At 68.2% G+C, this 20,122-nt stretch overlaps 2 protein-coding genes across 19 annotated transcripts; one reads left to right on the top strand and one right to left on the bottom strand.

Moving 5' to 3' along the window:
* The first annotated feature begins 35 nt into the window (after positions 1–35).
* IDUA (alpha-L-iduronidase) lies at positions 36–19,730 on the top strand. Of its 13 annotated transcripts, XM_069594947.1 has the most exons (17): positions 192–519; positions 1,221–1,361; positions 10,782–10,867; positions 11,018–11,125; positions 11,403–11,498; positions 11,589–11,791; positions 11,880–12,059; positions 12,147–12,363; positions 12,662–12,874; positions 12,965–13,086; positions 13,175–13,300; positions 13,381–13,457; positions 13,805–13,905; positions 14,029–16,616; positions 16,707–16,850; positions 18,412–18,526; positions 19,504–19,730. In XM_069594947.1, the coding sequence occupies exons 1-14, from the start codon at positions 365–367 to the stop codon at positions 14,133–14,135; spliced, it is 1,932 nt and encodes a 643-aa protein (XP_069451048.1). In that variant the 5' UTR covers positions 192–364; the 3' UTR covers positions 14,136–16,616; positions 16,707–16,850; positions 18,412–18,526; positions 19,504–19,730. The 13 variants fall into 13 exon arrangements, with proteins under 13 accessions (XP_069451051.1, XP_069451048.1, XP_069451049.1 ...); XM_069594948.1 differs by lacking the exon at positions 18,412–18,526; XM_069594946.1 differs by having other exon boundaries at positions 14,029–16,850.
* SLC26A1 (solute carrier family 26 member 1) lies at positions 1,056–8,888 on the bottom strand. Of its 6 annotated transcripts, XM_069594939.1 has the most exons (5): positions 8,810–8,886; positions 8,191–8,273; positions 6,406–6,516; positions 3,996–4,613; positions 1,056–3,597 (listed from the first exon to the last, which is right to left on the bottom strand). In XM_069594939.1, exons 4-5 carry the CDS (start codon positions 4,584–4,586, stop codon positions 2,068–2,070), a joined length of 2,121 nt encoding a protein of 706 aa, XP_069451040.1. In that variant the 5' UTR covers positions 4,587–4,613; positions 6,406–6,516; positions 8,191–8,273; positions 8,810–8,886; the 3' UTR covers positions 1,056–2,067. The 6 variants fall into 6 exon arrangements, with proteins under 6 accessions (XP_069451040.1, XP_069451039.1, XP_069451041.1 ...); XM_069594938.1 differs by lacking the exon at positions 6,406–6,516 and having other exon boundaries at positions 8,810–8,888; XM_069594940.1 differs by lacking the exon at positions 8,810–8,886 and having other exon boundaries at positions 8,191–8,480.
* Positions 19,731–20,122: the final 392 nt, after the last annotated feature.

Here is a 20,122-nt window from a genome sequence, read left to right as displayed (position 1 = left end):
GGGCTTAGGGTTAGGGAGGGGCTCCAGACGCGGGAGCAGGGCACAGCCCTCGGCTAGAGACGCGCTCCAGCTTCCGAGCTGCGGGCGCCCGGAAGCCCGGCCAGCGGCCCCACGCCCACCGCCCGCGACCGTCCCCACCCGACCCTCCCGGCCGCGCTCCGGCACCGCCCCGGCCACCACGCCCGCCCCCGAGCTGACCCCGCCTGCCCGGGTCCCGCCGAGATCCCTCCCCGCGCCTGCGGTCACGTGGCGCGCGACCCGGAGGCGGAACCGGGCGGCGGGGCGTGGACCTCGGCTCTCTCGGAGCGCAGAGCGCCGGGGGCGTCTGCAGGGATTGGGGTGCGCCCGCGCCCGCGCCCCCGCCATGCGTCCCCCGCGCCCCTCCGCCGCGCTGCTCGCCGTTCTGGGCGCGCTTTGGGCGGCGGCGCTCGCGGCCGCCGAGGCCCCGCACCTGGTGCGCGTGGACGCGGCCCGCGCGCTGCGGCCCCTGCGGCCCTTCTGGAGGAGCACCGGCTTCTGGTGAGCTCCGCGCGGGGACACCGAGGTCTCGGCGGCCCAACCAGCCAGCGCCTGCCCGCCGCGCGCTCCTCCCCGACCCGGGCCTCCGGGGCCCCTTGTCGCAGCTGGAGCGGGCGCCCAGAGTGAGGGGGACCGCGGCTCCCTCCTTCCTTTCGGAACGGCCCTCAGGGTGGGGCGCTCCTCTCTGTTTGCTGGCCCTGTGCCACGCTTCCACCGCTGCAGCCGCGGTTTTCCAGCTGAGCAGCTGCCCCTGCCGTCAGGGGCTGGGTCCCAGGGGTGCCTGGTCACCCCCAGGAGTCTGAAGAGCCTGGTGGCCGCCCAGGACACCCCAGGCTGCAGGAGGGGCTGTGGCCTAGAACCGTCTCAAGGGGGCAACCTCAGCGTCTCCCACGACCCTGCAGTGGGACCCGTTCCCGTGACTGGTGCCCCTAGTGGCCTCTGTCAGGCTTGGAGCTGACGGTCGGGCAGGGCTTAGGTGGGGATATGGCTTCCGCGGGAGCGCTTGACCCCCATAAACCTGAGGCTTCACCCAGTCCTGGCGTTAGGGACCGATTTATTACGTCAGGGGCAGTAAAATTCATGGGCAGAAAGGCACACCCCGTCCCTTCCCTGGGTTTGCAGGTGGGGTGTGTGCGGAGGCTGTTCCACAAGCCCCTCCCCTGGGGACTGATGGCTCCACTCCCCCCTCTTTTTGTCCCCAGTCCCCCGCTGCCGCACGGCCAGGCGGACCGGTATGACCTCAGCTGGGATCAGCAGCTCAACCTGGCCTACGTGGGCGCGGTTCCTCATGGCGGCATTGAGCAGGTTCGGACCCACTGGCTGCTGGACCTCATCACGGCCAGGTGGGTGACGGAGGGGCTGGGCTGCTGGGCAGAGCCCCTGGGGGCGGTACGGGCAAGACTGAGAGGAGGTGGCGTCTGGGCTGGAGGACAGTGCGGCATGCGCCCTGGTCAGGGCTCAGTGAGGGGGTGTTGCGCCAGGGAGCCACTGCCCTTCTGCTTCTCGGCAAAGACCGCGTGGGGCAGGGACAGTGCAGGGCCCCCTCCCAGCAGCCCCTGCCTCGGGCACAGCAGGCGTCCTGCTGACGGCCACCCTGGAGGCACGGCTGGACCCCACAGCAGCGAGTGGGCACACTTGCTCTGCTCAGGCTGTGCGGGGTTGCCCCGTCAGGCCCAGGCTGCAGGCATGTTGGTCCCGCTGCCTTTGGCCCTGCGAGGCCCAGCGGGGCTGAGGTACACGCTGTGAGAGACACTTGGGTGTGTGCAGCGTGGGGTTTCCTAGACACAGAGACCCTCACGTCCTGGCCAGAGCAGCCAGCTCTCACCGGGGGGTGGGGGCTGGCGGCTCAAGGGACCGATGTCCTTTTGGCACCTCGAACGCCAGGTGACTGCCTCAGGGTCCTCCAAGCGAGACAGGATGCCAAGTGTCAGACTGGCCCCAGGGACCGTGGGCGCACAGCGCCGTGCCTGGCGTGACGCCGGGGCGGCGTCTGTCTCGGGGCGCCGTGACAGGCATGGGCGTGGGGGCTGGCCGTGGGCGCTGGCTCCGCTAGAGGATGGAGTTGGCGGCTGCCAGCTCTTGGTGGCGGGCGTGGGCCGCCTGCACGGCACAGTGCACGCTGGGGAACAGCTGCCCGTCCTCAGCCGCGTCCCCCTGGTCCTCCCCAAGGAAGCCGCCTCTCCTCAGTGTGTCCGTTACCGAGGGGTTGCAGCAGGCCAGGAGCAGGCTGATGCCCAAGGCCCCATAGTCTCGATGCAGCTCCTGCAGTGTGGCCAGGCCGGCCACGTCCAGGAACAGCAGCGGGGCACAGTCGATGACCACCGCGTGGAAGCGGGCCGCCGCGGGCACCAGCGAGGCTGCGCCGCTGCCGGAGCCCGGGTCCCTGCCCCCCGCGGGGCCTCCCGCGCCGGCCCCCAGCCCGGGGCCCCCCTCCTTCCTCCTGGCGACCGCGCAGCCCGCGTCCAGCCCCGTGAGGCTGTACAGCGACTGCAGGAAGAAGTCTTTGTTGGCGTAATGGAGCGGCCCCGTGAAGCGGAACACCTGCACGCCCGGCTCAGGGGCCAGGCCCTCAAACTCCGCCGGGTCCCCGAAGAAGCTGGAGCCCCCGGCGCGGGCGAGCAGGGCAGCGCGCGGGCGGCGGGTGCGGCCGGCCAGGCTGAGCAGCGAAAGCAGGGCGCCGGCCAGGAGCCCGGCCTCGGTGCTGACCAGCACGCAGGTGGCGGCCGTGGCCACCCAGACCAGCGCGTCGGCGGGGCTGAGCCGCCACAGGCGGGGGACGTCCCGCACCTTGCGCAGGGCCCCGCGCAGGCTGACCACGATGACGCAGGCCAGCACGCTCCGCTGCAGGTCCCGGAACAGCGGCGCCAGAACCAGGAGCACCAGCAGCACCACGGCGGCGCTGACCACGCTGGACAGCTGCGTGCGGCAGCCTGTCGCCGTCTTCACCAGGCTCTTGGCCAGCGCGGCGCTCGTGGCGAAGCAGTGGAAGAAGGCGGGCAGCACGTTGCAGCAGCCCACGGCCAGGAGCTCCTGGTTGGCGCGCACGGTGTAGCCGTGGCTGCGGGCGAACATCTCCGCCAGCGAGATGGAGAAAGCGGAGCCCACGAGGGCCAGGGAGGCGGCGTCCAGCGCCACCCGCCACATCAGCCCTGCGTCTGGCACCCGTGGGGCCACGAAGCCGGTGGGGATGTCACCCGCCACGCTAGAGCCGAAGCGCCCGTGGAACTGCCCGAAGTGGGACACGAGCGTGGCCACCACGATCACCAGCAGCTCGGCGGGCAGCGGCACCCTCAGGCGGTGCCGGAAACGGTCCGAGAGCTCCTTGGCGGCCAGCAGCACGGCCAGGCACACAGCGCTGGTGAGCACGTCACACAGGTTGGCCTGCCCGGCACTGCGCAGCAGGCTCAGCCACGTGCTGACCACCAGGCCCGGCCCCTGGTGCCGCGGGACCCGCACGCCCAGCAGGTGCCGGAGCTGGGAGGTCAGGATGGTCACCGAGGCCCCCATGGCAAAGCCGTCCAGCAGCGGCTGCGAGAGGTAGGCGGACACGAAGCCCAGCCCGAGGATGCCCATGAGAACCTGTGGACAAGCCGCAGCTGCAGGCGGACAGCCCCACCCCGCCCTCACACTGCCTGTCTCCCTGGGGCCCACACGAGGCGGCCCAGCAGACGCTGGAGCGCACGCCATGTCCACAGGGCGCAGCACAGCCTCACAGATGGGGACTCCAGGAGTCGGAAGGCACGCCACCCCCCTCCCAGGAGAGCTGAGGGCAGGGACTGGGGTGGCCTTTGGGAAGAGGTAGGTGCCCGGGTCCGGGGAGGCCTCAGGAAGGCAGGTGGGCCCCAGGGTCCCACTTGGGACAGGAAGCCAGGGGGCAGGTGGGGCCAGGTGGGGCAGTGGGGCATGCCTGGGCCCGGGGCCACGGCCCCCGGCCACCCGGACAGGCTCCCCGTGGGGGCGCAGGCACAGCCCCTCACCTGGTAAACCCCGGCCACCAGCGTGAGGGCGGTGGCCACGCGGATGGCGTAGCAGTCCCGCGCGCAGTCCTGCAGCCCGAGTGCCAGCACGGCTGCCGAGCTGTTGAGGCTGCTGTGGTTGGCCCCGGGCCCTGGGCCATCCTGGACGGGGTCGAAGCCAGCCAGCAGGAGTTCGCGGTCCACCACCTGGCCCACCATGAGGGAGAGCAGGCTGAAGATGCCCACGGAGACGTGGCGTGAGGTGCCCATGACGAAGTAGATGAGGTTCGCAAAGAAGGCCGTGTAGAGGCTGTAGGCGGGCTGCAGCCCGGCCAGCAGCGAGTAGGCGATGGCCTGCGGCACCAGGATGATGCCGACGACCAGCCCGGACATGATGTCGCCCGCCAGTGCTTCCCGGGGCCGGTACTGGCGGAGCCAGCAGATGGCGGGGAACAGGGCCTGCAGCTGCGCCCAGGCGCCCTGCACGCTGCAGGCACAGCTCCGCCGCAGCCCAGCCTTCAGGGCCTCGCCCAGGCCCGGGGACGGCGGGGGGCGCCGTCGGACCAGCAACAGCCGCCCGCCCCGCTCCGTGTACTCGGGGGACGCTTCCATCGTGGGGCAGCGGTCCCCCCGGAGAACCTGCACAGCGGGCGGAGGTGGGTGTCACCATTGGGGCAGCCAAGCGGTCAGGGTCAGGGGGCCTCGTGGGGGCAGACGCACCCACGCCAGTGGCCGCCCCACCCGCCCTCCGGGCACCTGGCCTGGGGCAACAGGAAGAGCCTCGCAGAGGCCGGAGCCCCGAGCCCACGCTGCAGCAGCGCCGGCCGTGGCCACTCCTGGGGCAGACTCCTGCACAGGCGGTGCAGCTGGGGGGGAGGTGGGGCGCCGCGCCTGCCACCCGCCGGGGGGTCCTGGACGCAGGCCCCCTTTCCCAGCATGAGTTAATGCAGCTGGGTTCTGGCTCAGACCCCATGGGCACCGTGGGAAGCGCGTGCCAACCGTTCTCCGGTCCAGAGGGCAGCCTGCCGCTCGGGCCCGGCCCGGCCTGCCGCCTGCTCAGCGAGCACCAGGGCACTGCTCCCAGCTGTCCTGAGGGCCCTCCGGCCTGCCGCTCTTGACGTCCCCCTCGTGACCGTCTCTGCCCGCCCAGAGCCTGGTTACCCCAGCAGGTGCACACAGGGCTGGGGCCTGGGGCCTGGGGCTGGGGCCTGGGGCCTGGGGGCTGGGGCCTGGGGCCTGGGGCGGCCCTGTGTGCGGAGGACGGGTGCAGGTCCAGCCCTTCGTGAGGCGGGCGTGGCCCCTGGCGGCTCTGTCGGGGTCCCCTGAGCTCAGCCAGGATTCTGGGGTCCAGGGGCGTCGGTTGAGGACTGTTTGAACGCCTGGGAGTCCATAGAAGAAACCTCGGGGTCTGGCCTTGTTGCTCTGCAGATGGGGCGCTGACCTCTGCTGTGGCCAGGTGGTCCAGAGCCCCGCTGTCCTGCAGCGGGCCCCGGGGGACTCTCACCTGAGGGACCCCTCCCGGGCTCAGCGTGTAGATCAGGCCTGGCGCGTCTGTCCCAGGGACCCTCCGGCTCAGTCTGCAGGTGGGGCGTGCCTCGGTGGGCTCAGGCCAAGCTGGCCTGCGCTGGCCAGCGGGCAGTGGTCTGTGCTCAGCATCTGACTGCCCAGCTTGCTGGGCTTGCAGTTAAATCATTTACTCCAGAGATTGCTGAGTCACAGCTTTCCCCAAGATGAGCGTTACCTGAGCGGCTAATCCGGGGAGTTGTTCTGTACTCAGAGGCTCAGAGAATGACAATTGTGTGGGCCTTTCATAAGCTTCCAGCCTCCCAGGAGCCAGGCTCCAGGTGTGGACAGGGCAGCTAGGGTGGGGGCGGGGAGCAGCCAGAGGGTGAGCCCTCAGCTCGGGGGCAAGTCCACAGCTTCCAGGACCTGGAATGTGGGCAAGGGTGGGGGTCTGCGGGAAGGACGCCCCCCACCCCCCCCAGCGCCATCCCTGGACATCCTGTCTTCCAGGAGGTGGGTCTGGTCCATGCCGAAGCTGGCTGGGCCCCAGGCAGACACGGGCTGGCTTCTGCTCTGGGTCTGTGTGGAGGGCAGGCCTGAGGACTCTAGGGTTGCCGGTATGGAGATCCAGTAACCAGCTGGGCGTGTCCTTCCTGCTGGGGGCGGTGGGGGCCTTGGGGGCCTTGGGGGCCTTGGTTCTGCCCTCTGGAGCCCAACCCGCTGGCTCCCAGCCAGGTGCCGACCCTGTGTTGAGGGCGGGTGCCTGGCCTCACCACACCTCCGTCCGCTCCTCCAGGGTGGTGGGCCCTCCCTCTTGGGGCCAGTGGGAAGGTAAGCAGTCACTTTAGAGAACCGCCCTCGTGTCCCACACACAGTGAACTGAGCGGGCTGCTGCTCTAAAGGGTACTCAGGACCTCAGTTCTCCCACCTTGAAAAGGAACAGGTGGGTGTCTGAGGGGCAGCGTGGCGAGAGGAGCCCGTCTCCTGGGCCGTGAGTGTCCTCCACCCTGGGCGCCGGGCCAGGGTCGCTGTGACGAGGCTGCAAGGCAGAGCTGGCCTGGGCCTGCTGTCCCCCGAGGCCCCTGGTGATGGGGGGCGGGCGGAGGTCTCTCCAGGTTCCTAACACACTCGGCCTCACTCTGGGACCTTCCCCCAGAGCCCCCTGAAAGGTGTGTCCTGTTCTCAAGTCCACAGCCTGGCTGGGGAAGACCAGAGCCCCATTTGGGGGCCACAATGGGGGTGGGACCCCAGGATGGGCGGGGGAGCGCCCGAGAGTGGGAGGTCTCCCCGCACCTGCAGCAGCAGGCTGTGTGGTCAGCGCCCAGGCCCCGCCGCTCAGCTCCAGTCAGATTCCCCGCCCTTGAGGACTCCACCAGAGCCTGGGCCACCCCAGCGTGCCGCCCCCACCCCTCAGCGGGCCCCCCCTGCTGCCCAGAGTCCTGCCCAGGGCCCACTTGACCCTAGCGGGGAGCTGTTTGCCCAAGGATGTGGTTTATTTACAGGAGCCACTGGCCCGCGAGCAGGCAGGATGAGTCACGGCTGCCCAGGGGCAGATAAGAGTCCTCTCCGGGCTGGAGCGTGCACCCTCCGGGTCACAGCGCTTATCTTCCAACCCGGCTACCAGCAGGGCGGGAACTGCCACGTGGGCAGAGGTGGAGCTGGGGGCCTCAGCCTGGGGAAGGGGTGCTCTGCCCACCCTGGGAGTCTCTGTGGGTGGGGGCAAGGCCCAGGCTGTGCACACGGGGGTTCCTGAGTGTGTGGAGTGGCGGTGGTGGGATGTGATGGGCTAGGGAGCTGGTGCGGGGAGGGGAGCCTGGAGGTGGGAGGGCATTCTGGGGACTGGCGGGTGGAGACGCCCCGGGAGGGCTGTCTGGGGGCTGGCCTGGCTGCCGAGGTGGTGGGGTTGGGCCTTCTACTCCCCCAGCCCCTGCGTCTAAGCAAGTGAGGAGATACAGCTGAGGAGGCTTCACTCCTGTCCTTGGTAGAACCAGCAGGACCCCCGGGGGCCTGAGCCGTGCTGTCTGCCCTCTGTGCTTTGAGGCCCCTGTTCTTCACTGTGGTCTGAGTGGGAACACAGGCACGGCCTTGGGGCCCGGGGCCTTGCTGGCTGAAGCCCACTGCAGACTTTTCTGCGTGGGCAGGAGACAGCAGGGCCCTGGCGCGCAGCTGGACCGCAGAGGGCACGGGGGGACGGCCCTCCGTTTGCCTCCTCCAGTCCTGTGCTCACGGTCGTTTAATACTGGTCCTTAAATCACCGTCTCCATAGCTGAGTTCACGTATTTGGAAAGGAGCTTTGTGTCCCCACGGCACGTGAGAAGAGCCAGCCCATCCTCGTCTCCAGGGCGCAGCTCGCGGTTCGTCTCCCCACTGCCCAGTCGCAGCCCTGGCCGGGCGGCGCTTCCCGGCCTCCGCGCTGGGCGCTCCCGGCCCCGCCCCGCGCACTCGCCCACGCCGGCCGCGCGCGTCCCACCCGCACCGAGCAGGGGCGGCCCGGGCTCCCGCCGCGTGCATTTCCACACATGGTCTGCCGGTCGCCCCCCTCACGAGTGCGCCCCCACTCCGCACCGCCCCCAAGCCGAGCAGCGCGGCTCCAGCCTGCGCCCCCGCCTGCCCGCGCATCCCTTCCCGCACCAGCCGGGGAGCACCCCGACCGGGCGTCCCTACTCTTCCACGAGCGGGGCCTGGGCCCCGCCCCGCGGACGCGAGCACTCACCTGGGCGCCGCCCGCCGGGTCCTCGCGGCGCACGCGCTCGGGCAGAGGGGCGGGGGTGGGCTCGGCGCCGCCCGGCTGGCCGCCTGCGCGGTGAATGAAGCCGCTGTGCAGCCGCCGCTGTGCGCCCGCCGCGGCCCGGCCCCCTTGCAGGAACGGAAGGCGACCCCGCCTGTGCCTCCCACCCAGGATTGGCCCCCGCGGGGCAGCAGGGTGGAGAGGAGCTGGGGCGACTGCGTCGGTGACCCCGGCCCCTGCAGGGGATCGCTGGGCTGGGCCGCGCACTGCAGCGCTGGCTCAGCCCTCTCGCTGGCTTTGATCGCTCCCATTCCTTCCCCAGTCGGGGCTGAGACGGATGGAGACCTGGGCATCAACAGTGGGGCCCAAGGGCCGCCCCTCCGGGACTCTGTGCCCGGGATCCCCCCAGTGTTGGGTCTTCTGGTCCCGGAGGAGCAAGTGTCCCGACCCCCAGGGCATTTCCGGGGGCCGACGCCGGACGGGTCAGCGGACCTCTCAGGAGGTCCGCTCGGAGTGACGGGCTGGCATCGGCCCTGCGGCCGGGCCGGGGCTCCCCTAGCGGCACCCTGCTGGCCCGGGACCAGAGCGCGGGAACAGCATTTACCCGAGGCCTTCCTCGCTCGCGGGATCCGCAGAGAGAGCCTGGCACCTGCTCCTCAGCGTCACCCACCCCCACCTGCGGGACTTTGGAACCTGCCCCCTGCCGCGCATTTAATTTTTACCCTATCGCTTAAGGTTTTTTCCGTTTGCTGCTGATTGTGACCTTTGGAGGGGGGGAGGGGCGGATCCCCGCTGCGCAGCACGTGCCCTGGGGCTGACCCCCCCCCGAGGCGGGAAGACCGGGCCCGACCGCAGCCGGAGGCACTTGGGTGCGTGGTGGCTCGGCCTCGACTCTGTGTAGAGAAGAGTGGGGGGCCGGAGGCCCGGGAGGAGGGTGCTGACTTGCCCAAGCGCTCGCTCTCCGTCCGGGGCTCAGCGCTGGTCAGCCCAGACCGGGGTGAGACAGAACAGAGCAGGTCAGGGCCGGATTCCCCCGGACTTCACCCTCTGCCCTCCGCCGCCGCCGCCGCGCGCGGGAGGGAGCCGCTGGGGGCGCAGCTGCAACTCCGGCTCCGATCTGGACCCGGTGGGCCTCACACCCTCTCTGCTCTGCTCCGCCCGCCCCGCACGCCTCCGCGCGACCACCGGGCACCGGCTCCCTTTGCCAGCCCCCGAGCCGAGTTCCCCTCGGATGCTCACCTCCGCGCCACACCAGCACGCCAAGGCCCATCTTACTCAGCTTCCCCCTGCCTGCCCCTGCCCGCTGCAGCCGCCCCCGACCCAGGGCCTCAAGCGAAGCCCCTCAGTCAGTGCGAGCTGCCCCTCCTCCACATCCATCCGCTCAGCTCCACACCACCACTCAGAACTGTGGTTTTGGGGCGATTATGTCAGTGTGGGTTCGAAAATGGTAACAAATGTCCCACTCTGGGAGTTGACTGTGGGGCGGGGGCTGTGCCTGTCGGGTGGCAGAGGTAACTGGGAAAGCCTCCACTTCCCTCTCATTTTGCTGTGAGGCCGAAGTGCGCTAAAAAATTAAGCCTCAAAAACATGAAGGCATAAAAAGGGTTCATATTGCTTCTCAGAGTGGGAAGAGACAAGGGTGCGGTCCATGGTGCCTCTCAGAACGGGGAGGGTGCAGGGGTACTGTCCATGGTGCCAAAAGTGTGGGGAGGGGGCAGGTGTACTGTCCACGGTGCCCGGCAGAGGGGCATGGGGCTCGGGTGCTGTGGCCAGGTCGTCTCTCAGAATGGGGAAAGGGCAGAGGTGCTGTGTCCACAGTACGTCTCCAAGTAGAAGTGGGCAATGGTACTGTCCATGGTACCTCTCACAGTGGGAGGGGGCAGGGGTACTGTGTCTGCAGTACTTCACAGTGGGAAGGGTGGGGTACTGTGTCCACAGTACTTCTCACAGTGGGAGGGGTGGAGATACTGTGTCCACAGTACCTCTCACAGTGGGTGGGGTGGGGGAGAGTGGGAGGGGTGGAGTACTGTGTCCACAGTACCTCACAGTGGGAAGGGTGGGGTTACTATGTCCACAGTACCTCTCACCGTGGGAGGGGTGGGGGAGAGTGGGCGGGGTGGGGTACTGTGTCCACAGTACCTCTCATTGCGGGAGGGCACAGGGGTCCCGTGGAGCCAGATCCAGGCCCCTGGCCCCAGGAGGTGCAGGATCTGGCAGGGCAGCGTCCTGCCAGGCCCACCACACAGCCTCCCCCTTCGCTGTGAGCCGTCTTGCTCTCCCCGCCTCCATCCTGTGGCACCTTTTCCAAAAGGCCTGCCTGCCCCTCCTGCTCTGAGCCCCAGGCTGTTCTGAGCCCCTGAAGGCTTGAGAGTGAGCTTCCAGTGCAGACACGCTCGCGCATGCTAGGCTGTGAGTGACTGCTAGGCTCACAGTTATCTTCTCAGAGGAGGAAGGCCACTTGTGTCTGGAGCCTAGTCCTGCAGGGCGCCATGCTGGTTCCCGAGCTGCTTGAGTGGTGGCTGTGGTCTCAGCCCCCGGCCCACCTCCCCACCCTGACACTGAGCATCGTTCCACAGGGGCCTATTCGGGCAGGGCCTGCGCTACAACTTCACCCACTTGGATCGGTACCTGGACCTTCTCAGGGAGAACCAGCTCGTCCCAGGTAAGCTGCCACATCGCCCTGGTGCCGCTGGCCTCCCCATCTCTCCTTGGCCTGGTTCTTCTGGGTCCTCCTGGCTGCGCACTTGGGGCTGCCTCTGTGCCTGCCTGCGCCAGGCAGGTGAGCTGTGGGATGCCACCCTCATTGCTGCAGGCTTCGAGCTGATGGGCAGCCCCTCTGGATGCTTCACCAACTTTGAGGACAAGCAGCAGGTGTTTGAGTGGAGGAACCTGGTCGCTCTCCTCGCCAGGAGATACATCGGTGGGCGGGGCTCGTGCCCTGCGGGGGCGGGGTGGGCACTCTTGTGCAGGCTGCCCTCTGTCCCACCCCCCACCTGGTTTTCTCATGAAGTCACCAAGCCAGGGCCTCCTGATGAGCAAGGGGCTGGGCAGGGGGGGCCAGCTCCCAGGCACCCAGACCCTCCCATCACATCCAAACCTCCCAGCCGTGGTTGCCCGCCCCCCCCCAGAGGGCTCCATGAGCTGGTGACACCACCCCAGAGGAAAGGCCCTCTTGCCACAGCGAGGACCTTCTGCAGGTAGGTATGGCCTCGAGCACGTTTCCAAGTGGAATTTTGAGACGTGGAACGAGCCAGACCACCACGACTTTGACAACGTGTCCATGACCTTGCAAGGTGGGTGGGCTTGGGGTCCTGTGGATCTGGGAGGGGTTGGCAGCGGGCCCCTCTGGCCCCGGGTGTGGACTCTGTGTCCTTCCCGCCCAGGCTTCTTGAACTACTACGACGCCTGCTCTGAGGGTCTGCGAGCAGCCAGCCCAGCTCTGCGCCTGGGCGGCCCTGGAGACGCCTTCCACGCGCCGCCCCACTCGCCGCTCTGCTGGGGCCTCCTGGGGCACTGTAACAACGGCAGCAACTTCTTCACCGGGGAGGTGGGCGTGCGGCTGGACTACATCGCGCTGCACAAGAAGGTAGGCTGGGGACCTCGCGCTTCCACCCCTGCTCCACACCCGCGGCCCCTCGGCGGCCCTACCGAGGTGCTCAGGCGGCTGCTCGCAGGGCGCGGGCAGCTCCATCTCCATCCTAGAGCAGGAGGCGGTGGTCGTGCAGCAAATCCAGCGGCTCTTCCCCAAGTTTGCTGACACCCCCATTTACAACGACGAGGCTGACCCGCTGGTGGGCTGGTCCCTGCCGCAGCCCTGGAGGGCCGACGTGACTTACGCGGCCATGGTCGTGAAGGTGGGCCCGCCCCCGGGAGTCCCGGGTGGGAGGGTGGACGCCCCACCGGCGCGGTCCCAGCCGCCCCGACGTCCCCGACGTCCGCAGGTTGTTGCGCAGCACCAGAACCTGCTGCTGGCGAACGCCAGCTCGGCCGTCCGCTACACGCTCCTAAGCAACGACAACGCCTTCTTGAGCTATCATCCGCACCAGTTCTCCCAGCGCACGCTCACCGCGCGCTTCCAGGTCAACGACACGCGCCCGCCGCACGTGCAGCTGTTGCGCAAGCCGGTGCTCACCGCCATGGCGCTGCTGGCCCTGCTGGGTGAGCGGCGGGCCGCCCTGCGCCGCCTGCTGCGGGAGCCGGGCCGGGACGCGGCCTCGGCTGGACGGGGATGTCTCTCTAGGCCAGGGGTAGCCTGTGCAAAGGCCCGAGGGCCAGCGGACCCTGCCGCGGAGCGGGGAGCTCTTCTCTCGCCCCTCCCCGCTCTGTTCGTAGCTCACGGGGCCAAGGAGGTTGTGACGTGGCCAGGGACCTCCCGCGGAGGGCGAGTGGTGGGAAGCTCGGCCGGGAGGGCAGAGCGGCCGGGACCCCGGTGTTGACCGCCCCTGCGTGCCTGCAGACGGCGAGCAACTCTGGGCCGAGGTGTCGCGGGGCGGCACGGTGCTGGACAGCAACCACACGGTGGGCGTCCTGGCCAGCGCCCACCGCCCCACTGGCCCGGCCGACGCCTGGCGCGCCACGGTGCTGGTCTACGGGAGCGATGACACCCGCGCCCACGCCAACCGCACGGTCCCCTTGATTCTCAGCCTGCACGGGGTGCCCCCGGGCCCCGGTGAGTAGGGGTCGGGGGGAGGGGACCCCGGCCCTGGGGCGGGCGGGGCCTGGAGGAGGCGAGGCACGGCCCCAGCATCTGGCTCCGCAGAGGTCGTCTTTGTCCAGCTCTACGTGGACAACTGGCTCTGCAACCCCTACGGCGAGTGGCGGCGCCTGGGCAGGCCGGTGTTCCCCTCCGCAGCGCAGTTCCGGCGCATGCGCGCGGCCGAGGTCCGCGGGGAGGGGGAGGGGGAGGGGGAGGGGCGGGCGGGGCGCCTCCTGAGGTCCCAGGGTCCCGAGCACCCGACTCTGTCCCCAGGACCCTGCGGCCGTGAAACCGCTCTCCTTCCCCAGCAGCGGCCGCCTGACGCTGCGCCCTCGGCTCGCTCTGCCCTCGCTGCTGCTGGTGCACGTGTGCGCGCGCCCCGAGGAGCCCCCGGGCCAGGCAAGCCGCCGCTCCCCCCGCCCCGCCGCTCCGCGCGCCCGGGGCGCCCGCCCTGCCAACTCTGCGCTTCGCTCCCCCAGGTGACTCGGCTCCGTGCTCTGCCCCTAGCCCGCGGGCAGCTGCTTTTGGTCTGGTCGGACGAGCGTGTGGGCTCCAAGTGCGTGAGTGCGGCCAGCGCCCCTACCCCTGTCCTCCACCCCGCCTCAGCCCCCAAGTCCTCCCCGCTGCAGGGCCCAGCGCCCCTCTGACCGCCCCGGCAGGATGTGTCCGCGTCCCTCCGCTGTTGGCGCCAATGCCCATGGCTCTGCCCCTGTCTGATGTAGGGTGGGGGCGCCTTCAGGGGATCTTTGCCCGTGACGCTTGTGGTCCAGCTCTCTCCTTCCAGCCGGGGTGGCCCTCGTCGCTGCAGGGGGAGTGTTCGCGGCCTGGGAGGGGGAGGGAAGGGCTCTGGGCCTGCCCTTTCTGCAGCCCCTCTGGACCCCAGCCTTGGTCTGACCTCCCCAGGTGCCTGTGGACCTATGAGATCCAGTTCTGCCCAGAGGGGGGAGTGTTCGCTCCCATCAGCAGGAAGCCTTCGACTTTTAACCTGTTCGTGTTCAGCCCAGGTGTGCCCGCCGCCTCAGCACAGTCCCTGGGAGGAGTAGGGTGGTCCAGGGCCTCTTGACACCTGGAGTTTGGGGGGAAAGGGGGTTCAGGCTTCAGACAAGCACTTGCCTCTGTGTCCACAGACACAGCTGTGATCTCCGGCTCCTATCGGGTTTGTGCCGTGGACTATTGGGCCCGACCAGGCCCCTTCTCCAGCCCCGTGCGGTACCTGGAGGCCCCTGCTTCTTGAGGGCCTCTGCTGCCCAGCGACTGGGCCTGTGCTGACCGTGAGCCTTGGCGGCCGGGAGCCAGGCTGGGCCCAACTGCCAGCAGCCTGCCAGCCAGTCCTCCCCTCTGTTGGTCTCCTCCCGCCCCTCACTCACCCCCTTAAAGTGCCTTATGACTCACGGTCTCGGGGACAGCCTTCATGGTGGGCACTGGGGACGCGCGGCCCGGCTGGAGCGCGGCCATGCCCGCCAGCCCACCCGAGGCCCCTGCCCGCCCATGGGAGCCCGGATTCCTCTCGGCAGGGATGCAGACAAGTGTTGAGCTGGAGTGCCCACCCTGCCTGTTTGGGGTCTCTGGTATCACCGCTGGCTGCAGCGGGCCCATTGTGTCCCCGGAGGGCAGGACCTGAGGCTCTGCCCGTAGGGGGTGGCCTGGGAGTCCCAGGGGAGCCCAGAGGAGTCCCGCTTCCTGAGGCCCAGCCAGACTGCCCCCTGCGCCCCCCGGGCAGGGGTTTCCAGGCTGCCTGGGCCAGACTGTCTAGCGGAGAGAGAGGCTGACAGCGTCCACTCCGTGGCCGTCTGGGCTGCCCATCCAGCCCCAGGAGGAAACAGATGGCACGTCCAGATGAGGACACCCTAGGGGCTGTGGACGGACGTGTGGGCAGAGGGCAGGGAAGCCACAGGGGTGGTGCGGAACACTGGTGCTCCTCCCCACCCCACCTGCATCCCAGGACAGATGGAGCCCGCAGAGCAAGGTGTGGAGAGGCCCCCAGTGAGGAGAGGAGTGCACCCAGCAGAAGTGGGCCTGCCCCCCCCCACCCGCCGCCACCTGCTGCCCTCCCAGAGCCGCCTGCGCTCGGGCAGGGGGGCTGCAGGCCTGGCTGAGCGGGTGGAAGGCAAAGCCTGGTCGTCCCCCGACCCTCCCTGAACCTGCTGCCCTGTCGACGTGGAGCACATGGGCATGCCGGCCCACCAGCACCTTGTCCTGGGCAAGGGTGTTGGTTCGGCCATTTTCCATGTGAACCCCAAGATCAGCGCCCGTCCCCCTGCTCAGGGCTTGGTGCCCAGGGCCCCACTGTCACCAGCCACCTCTTCTGAGGCCCCCACTCCAAACAGCACTCACATTCCGAGGCCCTGGGGGTAGGGCGTCAGCGTCTGACCTGCGGGAGGCAGTTTGCCTGCACCAAGCCCTGGTCCTCTTCTCTGTGGCGGGAACACCTCACCCCAGCGTTAAAGCAGCCTCTTCCCCACTTCCTGGCTCGGTGGCCTGAGCACCCAGACAGTCAGGGGCCACCTCAGCTCTCAGCATCCTGGGAGGGGTACCGGGTTCCTTCCTCAGACACCGTGCACCCCACCTACCCTCCAGGGAGCAGAGATCACCCCCTGCCCATCCTTCCAGGCCCAGAACAATGGCCCAGGCTCCTCAGCCTCCAGTTGGGAGCCCACTGCCGCCTCGCTGCTGGGGAGAGGGCACCTCCTTGGGAGACAGTTGTGGCTTCGCAGCCATCCGCGGGGATTCGGCCCTGGCCCCTGAGTCCCATCGGGACGGTCAAGCCCTGGCTGTCTCCAGGGGCAAGTCACCATCTCCCCTTGGACCGTGGCTGGCGTGCCATCAGACAGCCCCCGCGCTGTGGGCGTGTCCTCGCTCTCCGACCGTGTTTCGGTCCTTGCTAGCTCGGGGCTGAGAGTTCGGGAAGGCCACGTCCTCGGCCCCTGCACATCCCCCATTGTCCCTGCTGGCACGGCCGCTGCGCGTGTGTGCCGTGGAACGGCCCCAGGACGGCAAGAGGCTGCCCTGTCTGGCGGCAGGGGTCCCTCCCTGGACCCGTGCGGCCTTCCTGCAGGACGCAGAGCTCTCTGCCCCCCTCCCCAGGCGTTTGTCCCCAGGTGTCTCATCTTCGTCATCCTGAGTCTGGCCCGCTGGCTGCCCTGCTGGACGTGGCCTGCTGGAGCCAGACGTGCACCTCGGTCCTGCACGTGCGGAGGTGCTGGTGGGTGTGTGCCCTCGGACTACCCTCCAGGGCCGCTGGAGGCTCCCAGAGCGGGCCCACGTGGCGGGGGAGCCTCCGGGTCACACATCCCGCTTCCAGACGCACGGGGCCCAGGCTCTGGACACGTGCTGCGGGCGCTGGCTTCTCACTGGCCTTGGGGTCGTGCTCCTCCGTAAGTGTGGCTGGAGCCGCCCCAGAGCGGCTTCTCGAGAGCAGAGTCGGTCCCGACCGCTGAGGCGGCGGCTGTGTTCCAGGGTGCCGGGCCCTGGACCAGAGCACTTGCCGGGGGCTGGCCTCAGATGCTCCTGCCAGCCGGGCCCTTGCGGGCCGTCCACCCTCGGGCGCGGGCCTGTGTCGCCCCTGGCTGGCACACCGTGGCCCAGGGGCGGGGTCAGAACAGCGTGTGTAGGTGCAGTGTCTGCTGCCCCCACCCTGAGCCCCAGCAAGCGCTGGGCTCCCAGAAGTGGTCCTAGAGGAGGAGAGCACCCCCACTTACAGAGAACACCCCAGCAGGCCAGTACCCCGCCTTCACGGACACCCCAACACAGGCAGAACCCCACCTCCACAGGACACCCCAACATTCCCAGTACCCCACCTCCACAGGACACCCCCGCACTGCCAGTACCCACCTTTTCGGACACCCCGGCACGGCCAGCCCTCGGACTGCAAACTCCCCTGGAGTCGCCTGGACTCTCCCGGCTCACCTCCACCCGCTGCGGGAGGACAGGCCTCACCCAGGCCTCCAGGGTGCGTATCGCTGCTCTGCCTTCCTGATGGGCATACTGTCCTCGAGGTCCCTGGGCTGAATGAATGAAGACGCTGGGAGGAGTGGTGCCAGCAGGTGAGCTCTGATGCTGAGCTACCATGCTGGCCACCCAAGGGCTTTGCTGGTCTCGTCCAGGAGGGTAGGGAAGCAAGCACTTGCCAGGCGGCAGCATGTCGGTGCCAGGGGCTGCGGTTCCGTCCAGTAAAGGTGCCGCGTCCAGGTGTCAGCCGATGGGTGTTGCCACGGGTGACGCTGATCGTCGGTCACCCACACCAGTCTGGCAAGTGGCACGGAGACCAGAGGAGGCCCTCAGTCACATTCCCCCGGTTTCCAGCGTGGGACCCAGTCTCTGTTCCCCATGCGGCCCTCAGTCGCATCCCCCGGTTTCCAACGTGGGACCTAGTCTCTGTCCCCCACGCGGCCCTCAGTCGCATCCTCCGGTTTCCAACGTGGGACCTAGTCTCTGTCCCCCACATGGCGGGCAGGTCTGGGGGCTTCCACAGCACGTCCCCTCCTCCAGCCAGGGGGCCGTGGGGGCACTGCTGCTGGCTGTGGACAGCCCAGCCTGTGTTCTAGGAAGATGGGGACGCCCACAGGAGGGGCTGCCCATGGGCTCAGAGATTCAGGCCAGAGCCCCGTCTGACCAGCACTGGTGGTTTTCAGGAGTGTGGCTTTGCCTCAGGTCAGAGCCGTCGTCCAGGAGCCCCCAGGATGTCCGAGGGTTCCCCTCCAATGGGTGGTCACTAGTTGCCTTGGGTGCCCCTCCCACAGCTGGGGGCGCAGGCTCCTGACTGCACGGGCACCCAGCCTTCCCTCCATTAAGGCTCTGGGTCCTGGACGTGAGCCCAGCCTCGCATGACAGGCGGTTTCAGAGCCCTGCCCACAGACCTACAGCCTCCTACTGCCTGTGCCTCAAGCAGCACCCCAGAAGGTGCCCGTGTGTCTCTTTGCTCAGGGCTCTGCGTGTAATCAGCCTTCTCACCTTTGCCAAGGGCCCCAGGAGCCCACGGCCTCACACGCTTACATGTGTGAGTCATCTGGGGGCTTGGCAAACATGGTGTGACTCTGGTCTGCCTGGGATGGGGCCCCAGACTACATTTCCAACCACCTTGGGTGCTCTTGGTCCTGAGGGGCAGGAGTCCCCAGAGGGTCCCCTGCAGAGGTGGGCACTACCGCCCCCCCAGGCAGGAAAGAGGAAGAATGGGCTGCCCACGGACCTGCGACCTCAGACCCCAGCCTTAGGCGCCTGCCAGGTGTGCTACCAGATGCCCATGGGTGACCTGGGCCCAGCACAGGAAGGGGGGCAGTGGGCCCCCTGGGAGCAGGGGGGGCCCTTCTTGGGGCCTCTGGGGGATGAGGGGCTATAGGGGAGGCAGCCTGGTGCCCTCGCCCATGATCCCGAGAGGGCCCTGGGCCGCGTGGGCAGTGGGCCACATGGATAGGGTCCAGCCCCTCGCTGTGATGGGACCTCCCCAGGATGAGAGTCCTGAGCACAGCGGCTGGGGTTCACGTGCCTGCCCTCGCCTACATGTTACCATGCAGGAAACCAGCTGTCTCCTGGGCACCAGGGCAGAATGCCCCTGCAGGCTGCTGGTCAAGGGGCCCCACCTGGGTCGGCACAGGATGCTGGGAGCAGCCCCACCCTGCCCACGGCAAAGTGAGTGGCGGGCACCCCTGCTGCAAGACGAGGCCGTGGGTGCCAGCACTGACCCAGCCCTCGCCCTCAGACCGCCAAATGGCAGGCTGGTGATGGTGGCTGGCCAGGCTTCCCCACCAGGGAGGCTGCTCCACCCGACAGAGCTGGCGGGACGGGCTCGCGTGGCCAGTGTCCTGCTCTGACTTTGGGGGTTCAGGTGCCCATCTGCAGGAGTGGGGCCCAGTCTTGGCAGGGGCGCTGGTCAGCCCGGCTGGTCGGGCTCGCTTCGCCTGCAGTCCTGCCCAGCGGCCATGTCCAGCAACTCCAGTCCCGTCCTACAACCGCCCGCTGGGAAGCAGGCCCGGGTAATGTCCACACCCCGTGAGCTCCTGTGGGGCAGCTCACCCTCTGGGGGACTTTAGGTCAAGGCTTCAACCAGGGGCCACCCTTCCAAGCTCGTGCCTGTGGTGTGTGTCTGAGTCACTAGCGACACACCGGTGTCCCCCAGGACAGAGGGTCCCTCCCACGAGGGTCCCAGTGCAGGGGCAAGAGCGGCCAGCCTGTGCACGGGGGCTCCAGTGAGGGTCTCAGGAGAGAAGGTAAAGCCAAAATGAGGTCTTTGGAGCCTTACAGAGTCTAGCCGATGCCACCCCGTTCGGGCGTGGTGCTCACTCCGCAGCTGCAGTCAGAGGGGCCACGCGTGTTGACTCCTGTGGCTTCAGCCGCCCCCCAGGGCCCTCCACGGAGGGCTCTAGTCTGTCTAGCAGGTCAATCTTTTTTTTTCTTTAAAAAAAAAAAAACAAACCTTTATTATGGTAAAGTTGACACTATTTAAAGCATCTGATTTGATAACTTTTGACCTATGTCCTTGACACCATGACCACAATCTGGACACTGGATGTTTCCCGCACCCCCGGGGTCGTCTCAGGCCCCCTCCCAGCACCACACGGGCAGCCCCAACATCTGCTTCACTCACTGTGGACCCCGCCTCTTTCTAGAAGGTGGCACAGACGCCACTGCATGGCACCCACACCTTGTCCACCAGCACGACTGCCTCGAGACACCTGCGAGGTTGTGTTGACAGATGGTTCATGTTGGATTGCTGACCACGTCTCTCCTCGTATGGATGGAGAATGGTTGGCCCTGTGGCCCGTTGATGGGCATTTGGGTGGTTCCCAATTTGGGGGCATTACCAATAAAGCTGCTGTGAACATTTGCATGCGAATCTTTGTGTGGACATTATTAATGCGTCCTTTCCTGTCGGGTAAATACCTGTGCGTGGGAAGCAGGCCTGTCCATGGTCCTCAGGCCCTCCGTCCATCCGTCCGTCCATCCCTCCGTCCATCCATCCATCCATCCATCCATCCGTCCCTCCATCCATCCCTCCATCCATCCCTCCATCCATCCATCCATCCCTCCATCCATCCGTCCATCCATCTGTCCATCCCTCCATCCATCCATCCATCCATCCCTCCATCCATCCCTCCATCCATCCCTCCATCCATCCGTCCGTCCATCCATCCGTCCGTCCGTCCATCCGTCCATCCATCCGTCCGTCCCTCCACCCGTCCATCCCTCCCTCCATCCATCCATCCGTCCATCCCTTCCTCCATCCAT

This window comes from Ovis canadensis, chromosome 6 (assembly GCF_042477335.2).
Source record: "Ovis canadensis isolate MfBH-ARS-UI-01 breed Bighorn chromosome 6, ARS-UI_OviCan_v2, whole genome shotgun sequence".
NCBI lineage: Eukaryota > Metazoa > Chordata > Mammalia > Artiodactyla > Bovidae > Ovis > Ovis canadensis.
Note: the sequence above shows the minus strand (reverse complement) of the source record. Positions and strands in the feature narration are given on the sequence as shown.